Below are 22,462 nucleotides of genomic sequence, written 5' to 3'. Positions count from 1 at the left end.
GCTGGGATTACAGGCTTGAGCCACCGCGCCCGGCATGTTTTGTAGTTTTAGTAGAGACGGGGTTTCACCATGTTGACCAGGATGGTCTCGATCTCTTGACCTCGTGATCCACCCGCCTCGGCTTCCCATAGTGCTGGGATTACAGGCTTGAGCCACCGCACCCGGCCAAAATAAATTATTTTTAAAATAATAATAATTTTCACCATAGAGTGAGGCAAGGGAGATCATTCCAGAGAATACCTTCGGCCAACACTAGCAGGATGCCTTCAAGTTAACAGTAAGGTAGGCTGGGCAGGTTTTGCTGTCTTATGTCCGGTTCAGAAATGGTCATGTGAGCTAAGTGGTTAAGAGCTTTGCCCAGGCCGGGCGTGGTGGCTCACGCCTGTAATCCAAACACTTTGGAGACCAAGGTGGGCGGATCACTTGAGGTCAGGAGTTCAAGACCAGCCTGACCAACATGGTGAAACCCCGTCTTAAAAAAAAAAAAAAAGAGCTTTGCCCAAAGCCAAATATAACCTTGGTAGTAGGGTACAGGTGGACATGGGGCTTGAACCCCAATCTAATCCTCTCTCTCTGCCCCACCAAGCTGCCCCTTAATCTAATTAATGAGGTATATGTTTTCTGAAGTTGCAGAAGCCTCACCCACCCACTCACCCATTGTAGAACTAGGGTACCAGGGGCAGGAGGGGCCGCAAGGGTTGGGGAAGTTCCACTGGGGACTCTGGAAGAAAACCCTCCCTTCTCACAGGTCTTCCTTTCCCTGGGATGTGCTCCTGCCAGGAAAACAAAGGAGCTTAGGAATTCTGCTCTTTCAGGGAGGCCCAACCCCTTTGGCCTTTCATCTTAAACACACCACCAATTTCTTCCCTCCAGCAGGACTCCTTGGAAGTGAGAACCTTGTGGCCACCCTCTTCCATTCCAGCTCTTCACTGCAGCACCCCCCCCTCCTTGGATTAAGCAGCAACTGCTAAGGGCTTGAGCTGTTTACCTGACAAACAAAAGCCTCTGAAAACAGCAAGAGGGATTGGGGTTAGAACTGAGCGAGGACTTCCAATCTGCTTCAAACTGCTTGTAGCCAATGGCCAGAAAAGGCTATAGACAGCATATTCTTTTTTGGGGGGACAGGGAAGAGTTTTACTCTGTTGCCCAGGCTGGAGTGCAGTGGCACAATCTCGGCTCACTGCAACCTCCTCTGCCCACTGGGTTCAAGCAATTCTCCTGCCTCAGCCTCCCAAGTAGCTGGGATTACAGGGGCCCGTCACCATGCCTGGTATATTTTTGTGTTTTTAGTGGAGACGGGGTTTCACCATGTTGGCTAGGCTGGTCTCCAATTCATGACCTCAAGAGATCCACTTGCCTTGGCCTCCCAAAGCGTTGGGATTACAGGCGGGAGCCACTGCGCCCAGCTGTATATTCTTCCTGAAGACCCCTCTGGAAAGTATCTGTCATGACCTAAGGGAAATGGTGTCCACAAAAATGTTTGGGAGCACAACTGTTTGTATGAAGTGACTGCGGGGAAAAGATGGAGACAGTCCCTCCAGGCGTCAGGGTCCACCAGAGAGAGGACTTGACAAAGTTGTCGGGCATCAAGTCACCTCGTGTTGCCTCCTCTGCCCGAGAAGAAGAAATGCGTTGACTGGTGTGAGAGGAGTCAGAGGGAAGTCAGCTTTCTCAGTCAGCTCGTGCGTTTGAAGACTAAAAACTTCAAAAGCAAGGTCCCCGGCAGGGAGGCAGCAGCCAGCCCTCTGAGTCACCCTGACCTGGCTGCAGAGCTGGGCTGGAATGTCTGCGCTGTCGAGGAGGATGGGGATGGTGGTGGGGGTGGCGGTGAGTCACCAGTGGGGATGGGCAGAGCCAGCAAACCCCAAATGCTCTTCTGCTGTTACAGTTCTCATTCCTGAGATCACAACACAGAACCCAGGAGGGGCTGGGAAATGGGACCCGGGTTTTTCTTGCCATGGTACTGCCCATCACCCCTTCTCTGAATCTCACTCTGCTGATTGCCTAGCTCCTGTAATGCCTCAGAAAACTCCAACCCCACACACTCTTTCTACCTGTGTGGGCATTGGGCCAGTTGGGGTGTCCTCCTGGCCCCCATCCCCTATGTTCTTTCTGACTCCTCATATGCTAGGAATTCATAGTGAAATGGGAAGAGAGAGGCTCTGCTAATTCCAAAGACTCCTCCCCCACGCCCCTAGCCCCAAACCTGCACAGAACTCTGCATACCAGGGTACTTCTTTTTATGCTATGGACAGGCTGGCTGAACTGCCAGTTGGATTTATTGAACGATTTTGATCAAGTCCAGCAGACCCTTCCAATCCTCAGAAAATTCCTAGGGTCAGAGGCCAAGCAAGGTGGCTCACACCTGTAATCCCAGCACTTTGGGAAACCAAGGTGGGTGGATCACCTGAGGTCAGGAGTTCAAGACCAGCCTGACCAACATGGAGAAACCCTATCTCTACTAAAAATACAAAAATTAGCCAGGCGTGGTGGCATGCGCCTGTAATCCCAGCTACTCAGGAGGCTGAGGCAGGAGAATCGCTTGAATCCAGGAGGCGGAGGTTGCAGTGAGCCAAGATCACGCCACTGAACTCCAGCCTGGGTGACAGAGACTCCATCTCAAAAAAAGAAAAAAGAAACTTCCCAGGGTCATCTTTTCAATTTCCTGCCACCCAGTATGCCTTTTGGGGGAGCTGTGGAACCCCCTAGGAGTTTGGCCTCATGTCTGATCTCCCCTGATCCTCCCCACATGTTCTGTTGCTTCTGGGGAGTGTGCAACTTGCAGACTTGAGCAGGAACTCTGGGCTTGGGGGCTCCCCACAATCCCTGTTCCTGCCTGCCCTGCCCTGCCCTGCCTACAGGGTCCAGGCCATATTCTTTCTTGTCTGTCCACTGCAGGACATGAGGGCCAAAGATCAAAGGGAAATTGGGATGGGGCTGCAGAGAGGGGGTGGGGTGGGGATTTAAAGTACACTGGCTTGGACTGGACGTGGTGGCTCATACCTATAATTCCAACACTTTGGGAGGCCGAAAACGGACAGATCACTTGAAGTCAGGAGTTCAAACCCAGCCTGGCCAACATGGTGAAACAGTGTCTGTACTAAAAATACAAAAATTAACCAGGTGTGGTGGTGCTTGCCTGTAATCTCAGCTACTTGGGAGGCTGAGGCAGGAGAATTGCTTGAACCTGGGAGGCAGAGGTTGCAGTGAGCCGAGACCATGTCACTGCACTCCAGCCTGGGAGACAGAGTGAGACTCTGTCTCTAAATAAATAAATAAATATAAATAAAGTACACTGGCCTTCAGAGCAGCCCACCTCCAAAACAAATCCACAGAGTACAAGGCAGGGGCTCATGGCTCCTGGAACCCATCACAGAACCTTCCTTGGCCGGCCATGGTGGCTCACGCCTGTAATCCAAGCACTTTGGAGGCCAAGGTGGGCAGATCACCTGAGGTCAGGAGTTCAAGACCACCCTGACCAACATGGTGAAACCCCATCTTGAAAAAAAAAAAAAAAAATCTTCCTTGACTCTAGTTTGACTGCAGACTCAGGGTTCCCAGGGAATGCTGTCCACTTTTCTTGGACACCGCTGCCTCCAGGCAGGAGGCAGGTTTGGACACAAGCCCTTCTAAGCTCATTAACTGTGTTGCTGAGCAGGAAACAAGATCACAAGCAGCCCCCACATCTCCCTTGGAGGTCACATCTGAATCAACGTCTCATCTCTGCCCCTTGGTCGCTGGGAGATGGAATTTGGAGAGCTTGCTAGGGGAGGAGTTTTTCTAGATAGTGAAGAATGGATGGGTATGCAGAGGACGTTTCCAGGAGGCAGAGGTAAGTGACCCTCCTAGTCCAGGTACCTCTCATCCCACACACACACTTAATTTCATGCTGGATCTGCTCCTAGATCACCTGGAAAGGAAAGTGGCCTTATTAGGACCTGGAGCTAATAGGCAGAGCATGAACTTGGCTGTTTATGGTTCCAAGTGCCCATGGCGGCAGCAGAGGAGGAGCCTGGAAAGAAGGCCTTGGAGATCTGCCAAAAATGCAATCTGTGCCCCACTCTTCTAGGCTGAGAGCCCCTGTGGACAGAGCCATGTGCTAAGTACTTGGAGAAAGGCAAAGGGAACATCCCAGGGAGTCTCCAGTCTCAGGAGGGGACACAGCCCTTAGCCTCAGAAAGCCTCAGTGTGCTGGGGGGACATCGCCTCCAGCTCTCATCCTCTCAGAGAGCCCCCAGGCAGATCAGGGACAGAAAGCCCCTAGCTTGGAGGGGCTCCAGTATAATAGAGAGGCACAGCATAACTCCAGGGTCCTCACTCTGGTAGATGGGACAGGATGACATACTTTCTTGTACAGGAGAGTAGTACATTTGAGGAGAGGGGCTCCTAAATTTCTTTTTTTTTTTTTTTTTTTTTTGGAGACGGAGTTTCGCTCTTGTTACCCAGGCTGGAGTGCAATGGCGCCATCTCGGCTCACCGCAACCTCCGCCTCCTGGGTTCAGGCAATTCTCCTGCCTCAGCCTCCTGAGTAGCTGGGATTACAGGCACGCGCCACCATGCCCAGCTAATTTTTTGTATTTTTAGTAGAGACGGGGTTTCACCATGTTGACCAGGATGGTCTCGATCTCTTGACCTCGTGATCCACCCGCCTCGGCCTCCCAAAGTGCTGGGATTACAGGCGTGAGCCACCGCGCCCGGCCCTAAATTTCTATAGATATAGTAGTAGCTACTCCACCCTCCTCTGAGCCCCAATGTACAAATATGTCTCTTTCTCCCACTCTATCCTGCCCCTGAGCAGGAAGACAGCTGGAGTGTATGTTCTCAGTTTATCCAGCTGTCAAGAGGAAACCCCCATCCTTCATGCTCCCTCAACATTCTTGGGCCCTTGGGACACCTCTCTAGATAATGTGATGGGGGCATTGCCACATCACCAAAGCCATGGGCCACTGTCCAGAGCTGGGGTGCAGATGACTGTAGCCCCACTCTCTCCCATCCAGAAGTAGCCTATTGCCTTGTGATAGTGTTCCCCTGCCAGTTAGTGCCACCCTAGCCCATGTCTGTCCTCCCTACAAGTACCCTTTCTTTTTTCTTTTCTGTTCTTTTTTGTTTTTTTGAGACAGAGTCTTGCTCTGTCACCCAGGCTGGAGTGCAATGGAATGATCTTGCTTCATTGCAACCTCTGCCTCCCGAGTAGCTGTGCGCCACTACATTGGGCTAATTTTTGTATTTTTAGTAGAGATGGGGTTTCACTATGTTGACCAGGCTGGTCTTGAACTCCTGATCTCAGGTGATCCACCCACCTTGGCCTCCCAAAGTGCTGCGATTACAGGCATGAGCCACGGCGCCTGGCCCCCTTTCTTTATTTTTCTTTATTTTTTTAATGGAGGCAGGGTTTCACTATGTTGTTCAGGCTGGTCTTGAACTCCTGACCTCAAGTGATCCACCCGCCTTGGCCTCCAGGTGTGAGCCACTGCGCCCGGCCCCTTCTTTGTTTCTTTCGAGACAGAGTCTTGCTTTGTTGCCCATGCTGGAGTGCAGTGAGCTCCATCTTGGCTCACTGCAACCTCCGCCACCCAGGTTCAAGTGATTCTCTTGCCTCAGCCTCCCAAATAGCTGGGATTACAGGCGTGCACCACTATGCCTGGTTAATTTTTGTATTTTTAGTAGAGACGATGTTTCACCATGTTGGCCAGGCTGGCCTTAAACCCCTGACCTCAGGTGATCTGCCCACCTTGGCCTCCTAAGTGCTGGGTTTACAGGTGTGAGTCATTGTGCTTGCCCTACCAATACCCTTTCTAACTGAGGGCAACTATAAAGGAAGTAGGGCGTAGAAGAATAGTAGTGGGCCCTGTTCCCAGAAGGGAGGAGGGGGGAGAAAAAGGGGGTACTTAGGGTACCCTGCCCACAGGCAGGCCCCAGACAGCAGCTGGAGATAGCCAAATGTTAATCACCAATTAGCAGAGTTCAGGTGGAAAGGGCAACTCTATTATGTGTAAAATGGACTTAATGTGGCAGGAGCTGTGGGCTTAATTTCTTGAGATAAGATGCTTTTAGGCTAATCAGCAGGTCTATGCCTGATATAAAGGAGCTGGGGCCTGATTTCTTCAGCAGGCTAAGAAGAAGGTCCAGGAGGCCGGGGAAGGAGACCCCTATCTGTCCTTCTTCTGGAAGAGCTGGAAAGGAAGTCTGGTAAGAGAAGTGGAGACAGGGATGGGTGAGATGACCTGAGGGGAGGTGGATCTCCGCAACTCTGAGAGGCTCAGCAGCCCTGGGATCTTACTTTCTCTTCCTCTATATGAGAAATGAGAAGATCAGGTGCAGTGGCTCACACCTGTAATCCCAACACTTTGGGAAGCTAAAGTAGGAGGATCACTTGAGCACAGGAGTTCTAGACCAGCCTGGGCAATGGAGGGAGACTTGATCTCTACAAATGATTTTAAAAATTAGTTGGGCATGGTGGTACATGCCTGTGGTGCTAGGTACTCAGGAGGGTGAAGTGAGAGGATTGCTTGAGCCCAGGAGGTCAAGGCTGTAGTGAGCCACGATTGTGCCACTATACCCCAGCCTGGGCGACAGGGCAAAACCCTGCCTCAAAAAAAGAGAAAGAGAAATGAGAAGGTAGCGCTGATGGTTCCTTTATTTATTTTATTTATTTCGAGATGGAGTCTCGCTCTGTCACCCAGGCTGGAGTGCACTGGCACGATTTCAGCTCACTGCAACCTCTGCCTCCCAGATTCAAGCGATTCTTGTCTCTCAGGCTCCTGAATAGCTGGGGTTACAGGCATGCACCACCACACCTGGCCAGTTTTTGTCTTTTTTTTTTTTTTTTTTTTTTTTTTGAGACGGAGTTTCACTCATGTTACCCAGGCTGGAGTGCAATGGCACGATCTCGGCTCACCGCAACCTCCGCCTCCTGGGTTCAGGTAATTCTCCTGCCTCAGCCTCCTGAGTAGCTGGGATTACAGGCACGCACCACCATGCCCAGCTAATTTTTTGTATTTTTAGTAGAGACAGGGTTTCACCATGTTGACCAGGATGGTCTCGATCTCTTGACCTCGTGATCCACCCGCCTTGGCCTCCCAAAGTGCTGGGATTACAGGCTTGAGCCACCGTGCCCAGCCAGTTTTTGTCTTTTATGTAGAAACAGGATTTTACCATGTTGGCCAGGCTGGTGTCGAACTCCTGACCTCAAGTGATCCGCCCACCTGGGTCTTCCAAATTGCTGAGATTACAGGTGTGAGCCCTAATGGTTCCTTTAACACCCATGTGACCAAAGCAGGCGATCAGCTCCTGCCTCCCACTTATCTGTAGGTTTAGGTTTGTTTTCAGAGCTTGGGAGGAAGGTTCCTCACTGTTCTTCATTTCTACCGATGACTCATCAGATTAAATGAGTCAAGCCCTTGGAAGAAGGGTATAGGTCAGACTTCAGGAAGCCCTGTCCTGAGTGGAGATGGTTAAGCCTGGGAAAGGGGAGAATACGGTGGTTTTGTATGTGATATTCATTTCAGGCAGGAGGGCTACATGATGTCAGGAACAGCTAATTGGAAAGCAGGAAGGCTGGCTAATACGGACTTTGGGGATTCTAAGGGGAGAATCTCGCCAAACCATATGCCTATGATGTCTACCCAGTGGAGCTAGGGAAGAGGGATGCTCAGACACGCAGGTCTTTTCTGCATTGTTCTGCCTGCATCTCTCACCCCTTGCCCCTGCTCCTGCCCTATTCAGACTGCACTTAAAAACAATACAAAGGCTGGGCGTGGTGGCTCACGCACACCTGTAATCCCAGCACTTTGGGAGGCCAAGGCAGGTGGATCACCTGAGGTTGGGAGTTCCAGACCAGCCTGATCAACATGGAGAAACCCTGTCTCCACTAAAAATACAAAATTAGCTGGGTGTGGTGGTGTACGCTTGTAATCCCAGCTACTCAGGAGGCTGAGGCAGGAGAATCGCTTGAATGCAGGAGGAGGAGGTTGCAGTGAGCTGAGATCACCCATTGCACTCCAGCCTGGGCAACAAGAGCAAAACTCCTTCTGGGGGCGGGGGGAGGGGAAGCAGGTTCATATACATACATATATATATATATATATATATATATATATTTGTTATTATTATTATTTTAAGACAGGGTCTCTCTCTATTGCCCAGGCTAGAGTGCAGTGGTGCAAGCACAGCTCATTGCATCCTCGACCTCCTGGGCTCAAGGGATTCTCCTGCCTCAGTCCCCTAAGTAGCTGTGACCACATGTGCATGCCACCATACTCAGCTAATCATTTTTTCTTTTTTTTTTTTGAGACAGAGTCTCACTCTGTCACCCAGGCTAGAGTGCAGTGGCATGATCTCGGCTCACTGCAACCTCTGTCTTCAATTCAAACGATTCCTCTGCCTCGGCCACCCGAGTAGCTGGGACTACAGGTGCGCACCACCATGCCCGGCTAATTTTTTGTATTTTTAGGACAGACGGGGTTTCCCCAGGTTAGCCAGGATGGTCTCAATCTCCTGACCTTGCAATTCACCTGCCTCAGTCTCCCAAAGTGTTGGGATTACAGGCGTGAGTCACCTTGCCAGGCCTCACCCAGGCTAGTCTTTAAAATTTTTGTAGAGATAGTCTCACCATGTTCCCCAGCCTGTTCTTGAACTTTTGGGGATCCTCTCACCTTGGCTTCCCTAAGTGCTGGGATTACAAGCATGACCCATTGCACCCAGCCTGGTCCATCTCTTAGGTTTCATGTCCCTTCTAGTCACTAACTTCAGTGCATAGTACCCCTCACCTTCCCCCAAGGTGTTGCCCCAGCCTCTTAGAAAAGTTCCAAACTAGCTGGGCACAGTGGCTCACGCCTGTAATCCCAGCACTCTGGGAGGCCGAGGTGGGTGGATCACGAGGTCAAGAATTCGAGACCAGCCTGGCCAATATGGTGAAACCCCCGTCTCCACTAAAAATACAAAAATAATTAGCCTGACGTGGTGGCACACACCTGTAGTCCCAGCTACTCAAGAGGCTGAGGCAGAAGAATTGCTTAAACCTGGGAGGGGGAGGTTGCAGTGAGCCAAGATAGCGCCACTGCACTCAAGCCTGGGTGACAGAGTGAGACTCCATCTCAAAAAATAAAAAAGAAAAGGTTCAAACCTCAGGGTTTGGCTCCTCCTCAGCTTTCAGAGCCCCCACTGGTTGCTCCCTCAGCACAACCTGGCCCTTTTCTGTCTTAGCTCAGGAAATAACCCTGGAAGATGGTGGCCATGAAGACCTTCACTCCAATGCTGCTGTCCCTGTTCCTGGCAGTGGGACTAGGAGAGAAGAAAGAGGGTCACTCCAGGTAGGAGTGGTGAGAGGGAAGGGATGGGGTAGAGGAGGGGCTGGGGGATGACAGATTCCAGATTTGTTTCAAGGGGGAGGTGAGAAAGGGAGGGAATCTAGACTAAGAGGTAGGAAGCTCCAGGGAAATACCTGCTGGAGGTGTGAGTGCAAAGTGAGCACTGAGCCAGAGAGGCTTTACTGTGTGCCACTGTTACATTGAGAGAGAACTGTGGGTAGTTCTCAGGAGGGACTTCCTCATGGCTAAATGTCTGAAGATGACAGAATCTCCCTTCCCAGTGAATGCTTTAACTATTCATTTATGCATGTTTGCTTCTTTTCTTTTTAATTAATTATTTATTATTATTATTTTTTGAGATGGAGTCTCTCTGTCTCCCAGGCTGGAGTGCAGTGGCGTGATCTCAGCTCACTGCAACCTCCGCCTCCCAGGTTCAAGCAATTCTCCTGCCTCAGCCTCCCGAGTAGCTGGGACTACAGGCACGCACCACCATGCCCTGCTAATTTTTTGTATTTTTTAGTAGATATGAGGTTTCCCTATGTTTCACTCAGCCTCCCAAAGTGCTGGGATTATAGGCATGAGCCACCATGCCTGGCCAATTTTTAGTTATTATTATTATTTTTTTCCTGAGAGGCTTCTTCTGCCTCAGCCTCCTGAGTAGCTGGGATTTACAGGCGTGCACCATCACGCCCGGCTAATTTTTTTTTTTTTTTTTTTTGAGACGGAGTTTCGCTCTTGTTACCCAGGCTGGAGTGCAATGGCGCGATCTCGGCTCACCGCAACCTCCGCCTCCCGGGTTCAGGCAATTCTCCTGCCTCAGCCTCCTGAGTCGCTGGGATTATAGGCACACGCCACCATGCCCAGCTAATTTTTTGTATTTTTAGTAGAGACGGGGTTTCACCATGTTGGCCAGGATGGTCTCGATCTCTTGACCTCGTGATCCACCCGCCTCGGCCTCCCACAGTGCTGGGATTACAGGCTTGAGCCACCGCGCCCGGCCCTTCCGGCTAATTTTTATATTTTTAGTACAGACAGGGTTTCACCATGTTGGTCAGGCTGATCTCGAACTCCTGACCTCCTGATCCACCCGCCTCAGCCTCCCAAAGTGCTGGGATGATGGGCATGAGCCATGGTGCACAGCCCTTTTTTTTTTGAAATGGAGTTCTGCTCTTTGCTCTTGTTGCCCAGGCTGGAGTGCAATGGTGTTATGTCGGCTCACCGCAACCTCTGCCTCCTGTCTCAACCTCCCGAGTAGCTGGGATTACAGGCATGTGCCACTATGCCCGGCTAATTTTTATATTTTTAGTAGAGACAGGATTTCTCCATGTTGGTCAGGCTAGTCTCGAACTCCCGACCTCAGGTGATCCACCTGCCTTGGCCTCCCAAAGTGCTGGGATTACAGGCCTGAGCCACCTCACCTAGCCCTCTGATCCCTTTTTGCCCAGAATCCAGAACCATACACACTGAGGCTATAGGAAGTGCACCCTGGAGCTGAGGATAAAGCCTGGGGTGGGGGGAGTGGACACATTGACCACAGGGAGTCTCCATAAAAACAGACTGGTTTGGCCGGGCGCGGTGGCTCAAGCCTGTAATCCCAGCACTTTGGGAGGCCGAGGCGGGTGGATCACGAGGTCAAGAGATTGAGACCATCCTGGTCAACATGGTGAAACCCCGTCTCTACTAAAAATACAAAACAAAAAAAAATTAGCTGGGCATGGTGGTGCATGCCTGTAATCCCAGCTACTCAGGAGGCTGAGGCAGGAGAATTGCCTGAACCCAGGAGGCGGAGGTTGCGGTGAGCTGAGATCGCGCCATTGCACTCCAGCCTGGGTAACATGAGTGAAACTCCGTCTCAAAAAAAAAACAAAAAAAACAAAAACAAAAAAAACAGACTGGTTTGTTTTCGAGTGAGTGACAGTCATTCACCCTGGCATTGTGATTTTCCTCCCACTTCTGCCCCCTTCTCTGCACCCTTGATTCCAGTCTTCTCCCCTCCCTGCCTCTCGGATCTCATGCTAGGATGAGCAGCCCTCAACCTCGAAGCCCCAGGTACGCCGAGGGGACTTTCATCAGTGACTACAGTATTGCCATGGACAAGATTCACCAACAAGACTTTGTGAACTGGCTGCTGGCCCAAAAGGGGAAGAAGAATGAGTGAGTAGTTAATTGCACTCCTCCTGTTCCCTGTGCCAGGCTCTGTCTTCATAAGTTCAGAGGAAGCCACCAGCTGTGGCCACATAGGCCACATGGGCCACATGATGCACAACCCCAGGTGTCACCTTTCACCAGGCAAGGATGGGAGTTAGACATGGTAGCTGGACCCTGACTTGGTCAGCAGTCCAGGCTAGGTGTAGAACCAGGGCTATTCCCAATCCTTTACTTCTTTTTTTTTTTTTTTTTGAGACAGAGTTTCGTTCTTGTTGCCCAGGCTGGAGTACAATGACTTGATCTCAGCTCACCGCAATCTCTGCCTCCCAAATTCAAGTGACTCTCCTGCCTCGGCCTCCCAAGTAGCTGGGATTACAGGCATGAGCCACCACGCCTGGCTAATTTTGTATTTTTAGTAAAGACAGGGTTTCTCTGGCCGGGCATGGTGGCTCAAGCCTGTAATCCCAGCACTTTGGGAGGCCAAGGCGGGTGGATCACGAGGTCAAGAGATCGAGACCATCCTGGCCAACATGGTGAAACCCCGTCTCTACTAAAAATACAAAAAATTAGCTGGGCATGGTGGCGCGTGCCTGTAATCCCAGCTACTCAGGAGGCTGAGGCAGGAGAATTGCCTGAACCCAGGAGGCGGAGGTTGCAGTGAGCCGAGATCGTGCCATTGCACTCCAGCCTGGGTAACATGAGTGAAACTCCATCTCAAAAAAAGAAAAAAAAAAAAAGACAGGGTTTCTCCATGTTGGTCAGGCTGGTATCTAACTCCCGACCTTAACTGATCCACCTGCCTCAGTGGTAAGTGGATTGTTTGAGCTCACGAGTTCGAGACCAGCCTGGGCAACATGGTAAACGAAAAGTACAGAAGTTAGCTGGGAGTGTGATTACAGTTTCAGCTACTCGGGAGGATGGCTTGAATCTGGGAGGTAGAGGTTGCAGTAAGCCAAGATGGTGCCACTGCACTCCAGCCTGGGCGACACAGTCAGACCCTGTCTCACAAAAATAAATAAATAAAATAAAATAAAGAATGAAGATCAACTGCCCTCATCCTTCTCCCCGCTCTATGCCAAGTCTCTTTCCCTACCTCTCTTATCAGCATGGTAGATTTTGAAACGCTGCACTGGTAGAGGCAGCTGAAGGCCAGCGGTGTGGGGTTGAGTGGAGAAAGGTACCCTCCGCTTTCGGGGTTGAGGTACTAAAAAATTCAGGTGTCCCTAGACTGGAGTCTCTGCAGCCCGCCCACTCTAATCTGTACCTTCCCAGCTGGAAGCACAACATCACGCAGAGGGAGGCGGAGGCACTGGAGCTGGCCAGTCAAGCTAATAGGAAGGAGGAGGAGGCAGTGGAGCCACAGAGGTGAGTCAGGGCGCAGAGGGAAGGGAGGGAGCCCAGCCTCCCGCCCCACCCCCACCTCGTTGTTCCCTCTCCCTGACCCCAGAGCAGGGCAAGGACCTGTGATAAGCATCCTCTTCCTCTCAGAGTTCAAAGAGGGGTCTTCACTGAGCAAACTCCTGGAGGTCAGCCGGAGCTTAAGGAAGAAGCCTTGGAGGAACAGGGGAGGGGTGCTAGGAGGAATTTCAGGGACAGGGTTTCTAAGATTGATGACTTCATGCATAGCAGAGTCCCTGTCAGGAGAAGGCCAGGAAAGAAGAGACTCAGGTCCTGGCCTTGCCACCTCGGGAAGGCTGCTTGTGAAAGAAAGGGGGATCTTCCCTGGCTTACTCCCCTGAGTGAGTGCCATTCAGTTATCCCCTCTCTGCATGGCACTGGTCATTTCAAAGAGTGAATGTACCCAAAGTACTCTCTGCATTCTGCAACACTTGCAGAGGTGGATGGGCGGAATATTTCACACCAGAATTCTGTTTGACTCTTCCTGTGTGAGGGGTCCATATTCCCCAGGCAGGCCGCGCTGGATGGGACTGGCAGAAAGAAGGCTCCAGATCTCATAGCTGAGCCAATGGAGAGGCAGCTGTGTTTGGCTCCCCCGAAATCCCCCAGTGGCTGCCCCTCGGTGCCCCAGCCCCATGTTTACTCTCTCTGGGTGAGGCCCAGGCTCAAATAATCAGCCAGAGGCTGATCCCTTGCAGGTCCCCACACAAGAACCCCAGCAATGAAGATTTGCTTCGGGACTTGCTGATTCAAGAGCTGTTGGCCTGCTTGGTGGATCAGACAAACCTCTGCAGGCTCAGGTAGGGGAGCATGGTGCCACACAGCGGTTCTAACTTGAGCTTCGGTAACAGACATAGATTCAGATCTTTGCCGCTCCACGTGCTGGCTGATTACTAGCCTTTCCGAACCTCAGTGTTTTCATTAAAATCAGAGGTATAGAATCATTTCAAGGGATTGTTGTGAGATTTAAATAAGAGAATGCAAGTGGAAAAATACAAAAAAAAAAACAAAAGAAAAAAAAGAGGCCGGGCGCGGTGGCTCACGCCTGTAATCCCAGCACTTTGGGAGGCCGAGGCGGGTGGATCACGAGGTCAAGAGATCGAGACCATCCTGATCAACATGGTGAAACCCCGTCTCTACTAAAAATACAAAAAAAAATTAGCTGGGCATGGTGGCACGTGCCTGTAGTCCTGGCTACTCGGGAGGCTGAGGCAGGAGAATTGCCTGAACCCAGGAGGCGGAGGTTGCGGTGAGCCAAGATCGTGCCATTGCACTCCAGCCTGGGTAACAAGAGCGAAACTCCGTCTCAAAAAAAAAAAAGAAAAAAGAAAAAAAAGACAATTCAAGCGGAGACCTGAGGGCCACATTTGAGGAGTAATAACAGCTCAGCAAGGTTAGCAGCTCTGATTACTATTTGTTCTTCCTCACTCTTCCGGGCGAGGTACTGCTCTCTTCTCCCCTGCCTGTCCCTACCCACCGAGCTGAGCCCATCCTGTGTCCTGCCTGTCCCTACTCACCGAGCTGAGCCCATCCTGTGTCCTGCCTGTCCCTACCCACCAAGCTGAGCCCATCCTGTGTTCTGCCTGTCCCTACCCACCAAGCGAGCCCATCCTGTTCTTTCTCTGTACTCTTGGACCATGGCACCTTCCTGGCGGTGGGAACCTGCATGGTGGGAGCCATGTTGCCTTACTCTGCAGCCACTGCTAGCTTCAATGGTCTCTAGAATCTACCTCACCAGCTAGAAAATTCTTCAGTCCATTCCTTATGTCCCAGAATTGAGGGACTAAATGTTATGAAGAGACCTGTCCACTTAAAGGGTGAGACAGGAATCTCATGACACAGACAGGAGGCATGGAAGCCAAAACACTTTCGAGTTTGATGCTGAGCAACTGGGGAGTGACTGAGGGGGCAAATCTGGGTCAGGAATCTCAGGAAGGGAAGAAGGGACAGGAGTGTGAGCAGATCAATGGAGGAGAGGGTGTGCAAAAATCTCTGTAGGGAGGTAGATAACAGTCTCTGTACTTTTGTGAATTATTTTGATTACTTATCATTAAAATGGTGATTTGACAGGGCAGAGATGGGAGCATTTGCTTGCGGCCAGGAGTTCCAGACTGCAGTGATCTATGATTACACCTGTAATTAGTCACTGCACTCCATCTTGGGCACCACAGTGAGACTGTTTCTTAAAAACTAAGTAAATTGGCCGGGCATGGTGGCTCATGCCTGTAATCCCAGTACTTTGGGAGGCTAAGGTGGGCGGATCACCTGAGGTAAAGAGTTCAAGACCAGCCTGGCCAACATGATAAAACCCCATCTCTACTTAAAATGCAAAAAAAAAAAAACAAAAAAAAAAAACAAAAACCAAACAAACAAAAAACCTAAGTAAAATGATAACAATAAAAAATGTTTAAAAGGTGATTTAAAGTTAGGAGGGATTCAACAGTGGCTGGGTCCCAGGAGAAATGTGCTTGGCCGACTCCAAATCCATAACAACCTTCCTCTCTACCACTTCTCCTTTCCCCACTCTCCCAGGTCTCGGTGACTCTGACCACACCCAGCTCAGCACTGGATTCTGCCTTCACTTAGCTCCTGCCTCAGCCCCACTCCGGAGGAGCCAAGAAAAGCCAAACCAATAAAGTCTATGCTGAGATAAGTTGAGTTCATTGTGAAAATTTATTCAAATGACTACTGAGCACTAACAGGGCACGTTTGTCTTTGTGTATCTCTGTATGTGCTGGCACCACCCAATGGAAAAGAAATATGGTCTGGGCAGGGTGGCATATGCCTCTAATCCCAGTACTCTGGGAGGCTGAGGCTGGAGGATTGCTTAACCCCAGGGGTTCGAGACCAGCTGGGTAACATAGTGAGACCCTCGTCTTTTTTTTTTTTTTTTAAATGGAGTCTCATTCTGTTGTCCAGGCTGGAGTGCAATGGCATGATCTTAGGCATGAGCCATAGCACCAGCCTGAGACCCCATTTTTAGGATAAAATAAAAAAAAGGAACGGGTTCGATAGTGCAAGCCTGTCATACCAGCGCTTTGGGAGGCCGAGGTGGGCGGATCACCTGAGGTCAGGAGTTTGAGACCAGCCTGGCCAACATGGCAAAATCCCATCTCTACTAAATGTACAAAAATTAGCTGGGCATGATGGCAGTCACTTGTAGTCCCAGCTACTCCAGAGGCTGAGGCAGAAGAATCACTTTGACCCAGGAGGCATCACTTTGATCCAGGAGGCAGAGGTCGCAGTGAGCTGAGATTGCGCCACTGCACTCTAGCCTAGGTAACAGAGCAAGACTCTGTCAAAAAAGAAAAGAAAAAAGAAAATATGGCCGGGCGCGGTGGCTCAAGCCTGTAATCCCAGCACTTTGGGAAGCCGAGGTGGGTGGATCACGAGGTCAAGAGATCAGACCATCCTGGTCAACATGGTGAAACCCCATCTCTACTAAAAATACAAAACATTAGCTGGGCATGGTGGCGCGTGCCTGTAAATCCCAGCTACTCAGGAGGCTGAGGCAGGAGAATTGCCTGAACCCAGGAGGTGGAGGTTGCGGTGAGTCGAGATCGCGCCATTGCACTCCAGCCTGGGTAACGAGTGAAACTCTGTCTCAAAAAAAAAAAAAAGAAAAAAGAAAATATGGCTGGGTGGGGTGACTCACCGCCTGTAATCCCAGCACTTTGGAAGGCTGAAGTGGGTGGATCATTTGAGGTCAGAATTCGAGACCATCCTGGCCAATGTGGTGAAACCCTGTCTCTACTAAAAATACCAAAAAAAAAAAAAAAAAAGAGTCAGGCATGTTGGCACACACCTGTAATCCCAGCTACTCAGGAGGCTGAAGCATGAGAATTGCTTGAACCTAGGAGGCAGAGGTTGCAGTGAGCCAGATTTTGCCACTGTGCTATATCCAGCCTGGTGACAGTGAGACTTTGTCTCCAAAAAAAAAAAAAGGAAACATGGTTTTTATTTGCATCTGTTAACTCATCTGCTTACTCTACAAACCCTTATTGGAAAGTAAATATTGGCAGAGCTGTGCTAAACACTGTATATTCAGCAATGAAGAAAATGGACACAATCTGCCAGTTAGAATGGCAATCATTAAAAAATCAGGAGACAATAGATGCTGGAGGGGGTGTGGAGAAATAGGAATGCTTTTACTCTGTTGGTGGGAGCGTAAATTAGTTCAATCATTGTGGAAGACAGTGTGGCGATTCCTCAAGGATCTAGAACTAGAAACACCATTGGACCCAGCAACCCATTACTGGATATATACCCAAAGGATTATAAATCATTCTACTATAAAGACACATGCACACATATGTTTACTGCGGCACTATTCACAATAGCAAAGACCTGGAAGCAACCCAAATGCCCATCAATGATAGACTGGATAAAGAAAATGTAGGCTGGGCACGGTGGCTCATGCCTGTAATCCCAGCACTTTGGGAGGCAGAGGCAGGCAAATCACAAGGTCAGGAGTTTGAGACCAGCCTAACCAACATGGAGAAACCCCATCTCCACTAAAAATACCAAATTAGCTCGGCATGGTGGCACATGCCTGTAGTCCCAGCTACTGGAGAGGCTGAGGCAGGAGAATGGCTTGAACCCGGGAGGCAGAGGTTGCAGTGAGCCGAGATTGTACCATTGCACTCCAGCCTGGGTGACAGAGCAAGACTCCATCTCAAAAAAAAGAAAAGAAAAGAAAATGTGGCACATATACACCGTGGAATACTATGCAGCCATAAAAAAAGGATGAGTTCATGTCCTTTGTAGGGACATGGATAAAGCTGGAAACCATCATTCTCAGCAAACTGACACAAGAACAGAAAACCAACAAAACAAAAAAAAGAACAGAAAACCAAACACTGCATGTTCTCACTCATAAGTGGATGTTGAACAATGAGAACACATGGACACAGGAAGGGGAACATCACACATTGGGGCCTGTCAGGGGGTGGGGGGCTGGAGAGGAATAGCAGGGGGTCAGAGGATAGAGGAGGAATAGCATTAGAGATACCTAATGTAGATGGTGGGGTGATGGATGCAGCAAACTACCAATGCACATGTAAACCTATGTAACAGGACTGCACGTTCTGCACATGTTCCTCAGAACTTAAAGTAGAATAAAAAGAGAGAAAGAAAGTAGACACAGGCTGGGCGCGGTGGCTCAAGCCTGTAATCCCAGCACTTTGGGAGGCCAAGGCGGGTGGATCACGAGGTCAAGAGATCGAGACCATCCTGGTCAACATGGTGAAACCCCGTCTCTACTAAAAATACAAAAAATTAGCTGGGCATGGTGGCGCGTGCCTGTAATCCCAGCTACTCAGGAGGCTGAGGCAGGAGAATTGCCCGAACCCAGGAGGCGGAGGTTGCGGTGAGCCGAGATCGCGCCATTGCACTCCAGCCTGGGTAACAAGAGCGAAACTCCCTCTCAAAAAAAAAAAAAAAAAAGAAAGTAGACATAATCCTTGCCCCCAAAGAGCTTAAAGTCTGGTGACAAAGAAAGACTTCTAATTTTTTGTAGTTTTATTTGTTAGTTTTTCTAGGACAGAGTCTTGCTGTGTTCCCCGTGCTGGAGTACAGTGCTGCAGTCATAACTCACTGCAACCCCGAGCTCCCGGGCTCACGCAGTCTTGCCACTTCACCCTCCTGAGAAGCTGGGAGTATTTGGGACTGCAAGCATGTGCCACCACACCCAGCTAATTCAAAAAAAAAAAATTGTGTGTAGAGAAAAGATCTGATCCTTTTGTAGTGCATGAGTGTGATGACTCGGTGTTCATGGGCATGTGTGAGATGTGCCACCCTTGAACCTGTTACAGTGTTGCCACATTACCATTCTGAGATGAAGAAAAAAAAGAAAAAAGCTCTCAGCCAGGTGCAGTGGCTCACGCTTGTAATCCCAGCACTTTGGGAGGCCAAGGCAGGTGGATCAAACTCCTGAGGTCAGGAGTTTGAGACCAGCTGGGCCAGACTAGTGAAACCCCATCTCTACAAAAATTAAAAAAAAAAAAATTAGCCAGGCATGATGGCAGGTGCCTGTAATCCCAGCTAGTCGGGAGGCTGAGGTGGGAGAATTGCTTGAACCTGGGAGGCAGAGGTTGCAGTGAGCTGAGATTGTACCACTGCACTCCAACCTGGGTGACAGAGTGAGTCTCCATCTCAAAAGAAAAAAAAAATTCAACTTTTATGTTAGGTACAGATATTTATGTGCAGATTTGTTACACTGGAACATTGCATGATGCTGGGGTTTGGTCCTGTCACCCTGATAGTGAGCACAGTACCTGATAGGTAGTTTTGTAGGCTTGTTTAGCCTTTTAATTTTCTACCTCATGAAAGCAGTGCAGTGCATGGTTAATAACAATTACTATATTATCGTTATCTTAAAGGGTTATGATAAGGTTTTAAATGAGATCGCCATGATGAAAAAAGGAAGATAATGTTTACAAAATGCCTAGCACAATACCAAGCCCACAGTAAGAACACTGTACAAATGGAAAAAAGCTAATGTCTTTTTTTAGAGTTGGGGGTTTCCCTCTGTTGCCTAGGCTACAAGTACAGTGGTGTGATCATGGCTCAGAGCAGCCTCAAACTCCTGGGCTTGAGATCTTCCTGCCTCAGGACTCCACCCACTTCTGCTCCGTGGCTGGGATCATATTAATAGGTGTGAGCCGCCATGTCCAGCTCAAAACTAACCTTTTGATTCACCAACATCCTCCAAAGATATCCAAGATCCCAGAAATGTAGACTCAAATTTCTCCCCAAGACAATCAGTTCTATCATGGAGAATCACTAAAACACACCCTCTGAACAAAGGCTTGCTCTGAATTGTGTGTACAGACTCCAAGAGCTCCAGGAATTTAAAGGAATAGAAACCAAGGATGTCAGAGCTGAAAGAAACCTTAGAAGTCAACTGGAGGCTAAGTGCCGCAGCTCACACCTGTAATCCCAGTACTTAGGGAGGCCAAGGTGAGAGGATTGCTTGAGCCCAGGAGATCAAGACCAGCCTGGGAAAGAAAGCCAGACCTTGTCTCTATGATAATTTTAAAAAATTAGTCAGGGACGGTGCCATGCATCTGTAGTCTCAGCTATCTGAAAGGCTGAGGTCAGAGGATCCCTTAAGCCCAGCAGTTCAAGGTTGCAGTGAGCTATGATGGTGCCACTACATTCCAGCCTGGGTGACATAGTGAGACCCTGTCTAAAAAAAAAAAAAAAAAAGAAAAGAAAATTAAGACTGGGTGCGGTGGCTCATGCCTGTAATCCCAGCACTTTGGGAAGCTGAGGCAGGCAGATCATCTGAGGTTGGGAGTTCGAGATCAGCCTGACCAACATGGAGAAACCTGTCTCTTCTAAAAATACAAAATTAGCCAGCCATGGTGGCACATGCCTGTGATCCCAGCTACTCAGGAGGCTGAGGCAGGAGAATTGCTTGAACCCTCAAGGTGGGGGTTTCGGTGAGCTGAGATCATGCCACTGCACTCCAGCCTGGGCAACAAGAGCAAAATTCTGTCTGAAAAAAAAAAAAAAAGGAAAATTAAAAGACCATGTTCTTAGCCACCTTGCCACAAAGCCAATGAGTCACTTAAAGCAAATGAGGGATTCCATAATGGTTAGCATTCAGTGATGTGCTGGAAGCAGGCACAGTGGTGCATGACTTTGGCCCATCTACTCGAGAGACCGAGGCAGGAGGATCACTTAAGCCCGGTTGCTCAAGGCTGTAGTACCCTGTGATGGCACCTGTGAATAGCCACCATACACCATTCTGGGCAACATATCAAGGCCACGATCAGAGTATTTATGCCGTGGACATAGGCAAGTGCTACAAATCAGGCTTCCCTTTTCCCAACTTGGCAAGGTAGTTGTTAAACACCAGGATATCACTGGTCAGCATATTTTCTCTAAAATTATAAAAGAGTACAAATGTATCTACATAAGAGGATGAGCATGTCTGCTTGAGTATGGCTAGGAGCTGAGATCCACTTTGTGCATCTAAGGGACTAGGCTTAGCTGGTCAGGGTGGCAAGCCAGGTGTGGTGGCTCACACCTATAATCCCAGCACTTTGAGAGGCCAAGGCAAGTGGATCACCTGAGGTTAGGAGTTCAAGACCAGCCTGGCCAACATGGTGAAACCTTGTCTCTAATAAAAAGACCTGGGCTGGTGGCGAGCACCTGTAGTCTCCGCTGCTTGCGAGGCTGAGGCAGGAGAATCGCTTAAATCGGTTTAAAAAAAAAAAGAGGCTGGGCGCGGTGGCTTACGCCTGTAATCCAAGCACTTTGGAGGCCAAAGCGGGTGGATCACCTGAGCTTGGGAGTTCAAGACCAGCCTGACCAACATGGTGAAATGCCGTCTTTAAAAAAAAAAAAAAAAAAGAGGCCGGGCGCAGTGGCTCACGCCTGTAATCCCAGCACTTTGGGAGGCCAAGATGGGTGGATCGCCTGAGGTCAGGAGTTCGAGACCAGCCTGGCCAACATGGTGACACCCCATCTCTATTAAAAAAAAAAAGCCGGGCGCGGTGGCTCAAGCCTGTAATCCCAGCACTTTGGGAGGCCGAGGCGGGTGGATCACGAGGTCAAGAGATCAAGACCATCCTGGTCAACATGGTGAAACCTCGTCTCTACTAAAAATACAAAAAAAAAAAATTAGCTGGGCATGGTGGCGCGTGCTTGTAATCCCAGCTACTCAGGAGGCTGGGGCAGGAGAATTGCCTGAACCCAGGAGGCGTAGGTTGCGGTGAGCCGAGATCGCACCATTGCACTCCAGCCTGGGTAACAAGAGCGAAACTCCGTCTCAAAAAAAAAAAAAAAAAAAAATAGATTTGGCTTCAGATAACAGGAAAACACAAAATAATAGTGGCTTTAATAAGACGTTACATTATTTTTCTTTCTCACAAACTCTTAATACTTACCTGGCAGGGGGGATACCATGATCCTGAAGGTGGTTTTCTCAGGGCAAGGCTCATCCATTGCACTCTGGATTTGCTGACTCCTGTGATTTCCCCTAATGTGGGAAACTCAACTGCGTAGTTTGTGGTAGTGGGGGACTGTTCGTGCTCTATTAAAATAAAAATAAATTTAAAAAAAAAACCACTCAGAGACTGGTGGCCTAGGGCTGGTATGACAGCTCTGCTCCATAAAATCCTTAGGGATCCAGGCTCATTGGACTTATGGTTCCACCATTCCTCTAAGGTCCAAAATGGCAGCTAAATGTCCTGCCATCAATGCTGTCATCCTTTTTTCATCCTTTTACTTGAAGCCTTCGTAGTAAAATTCACATTCATGATTTCACTGTGTTGATTCCAAATCTGTAACTCAGTCCAGCTCTTTTTATTTTTATTTTTCTTGAAGCAATGTCTTGCTATATTCTCCAGGTTGGTCTTGAACTCCTAGCCCCAAGAGATCCTCCCAGTCCAGCTCTCTTTTTGTTTTTTGAGATGGAGTTTCGCACTTGTTACCCAGACTGGAGTGCAATGGCCATGGCACGATCTCAGCTCACTGCAACTTCTGCCTCCTGGGTTCAAGCAATTCTCCTGCTTCAGCCTCCCAAGTACCTGGGACTACAGGCACATGCCACCACGGCCAGCTAATTTTTTTGTATTTTTAATAGAGACAGGTTTCAC

The 22,462-nt window shown here is 49.4% G+C and overlaps 1 protein-coding gene and 2 non-coding genes across 3 annotated transcripts; all 3 read left to right on the top strand.

The window, feature by feature from the left end:
* Window positions 1-6,078: 6,078 nt before the first annotated feature.
* GIP (gastric inhibitory polypeptide) lies at window positions 6,079-15,512 on the top strand. The gene is made up of 6 exons (XM_032279366.1): window positions 6,079-6,189; window positions 9,205-9,311; window positions 11,292-11,462; window positions 12,729-12,821; window positions 13,553-13,654; window positions 15,387-15,512. The coding sequence occupies exons 2-6, from the start codon at window positions 9,226-9,228 to the stop codon at window positions 15,394-15,396; spliced, it is 462 nt and encodes a 153-aa protein (XP_032135257.1). The 5' UTR covers window positions 6,079-6,189; window positions 9,205-9,225; the 3' UTR covers window positions 15,397-15,512.
* A 3,076-nt stretch (window positions 15,513-18,588) lies between these two features.
* Window positions 18,589-18,691, top strand: LOC116553577. Its single transcript, XR_004269819.1, has one exon. It is a non-coding gene; the product is annotated as a small nucleolar RNA U13 (small nucleolar RNA).
* A 3,052-nt stretch (window positions 18,692-21,743) lies between these two features.
* Window positions 21,744-21,901, top strand: LOC116553574. Its single transcript, XR_004269816.1, has one exon. It is a non-coding gene; the product is annotated as a U1 spliceosomal RNA (small nuclear RNA).
* Window positions 21,902-22,462: the final 561 nt, after the last annotated feature.

Source organism: Sapajus apella, unplaced genomic scaffold (genome assembly GCF_009761245.1).
Source record: "Sapajus apella isolate SASKATOON/1434 unplaced genomic scaffold, GSC_monkey_1.0 scaffold12, whole genome shotgun sequence".
Lineage (NCBI taxonomy): Eukaryota > Metazoa > Chordata > Mammalia > Primates > Cebidae > Sapajus > Sapajus apella.
This window is presented reverse-complemented; position numbering and strand designations above follow the sequence as displayed.

Excerpts from the sequence above, each read along its gene's own strand:
- GIP (XM_032279366.1), top strand. The coding sequence starts at position 9,226 with ATGGTGGCCATGAAGACCTTCACTCCAATGCTGCTGTCCCTGTTCCTG. Across the intron at positions 11,463-12,728 it reads CAAAAGGGGAAGAAGAATGA|CTGGAAGCACAACATCACGC; the intron begins GTGAGTAGTTAA and ends GTACCTTCCCAG. Across the intron at positions 12,822-13,552 it reads GAGGCAGTGGAGCCACAGAG|GTCCCCACACAAGAACCCCA; the intron begins GTGAGTCAGGGC and ends GATCCCTTGCAG.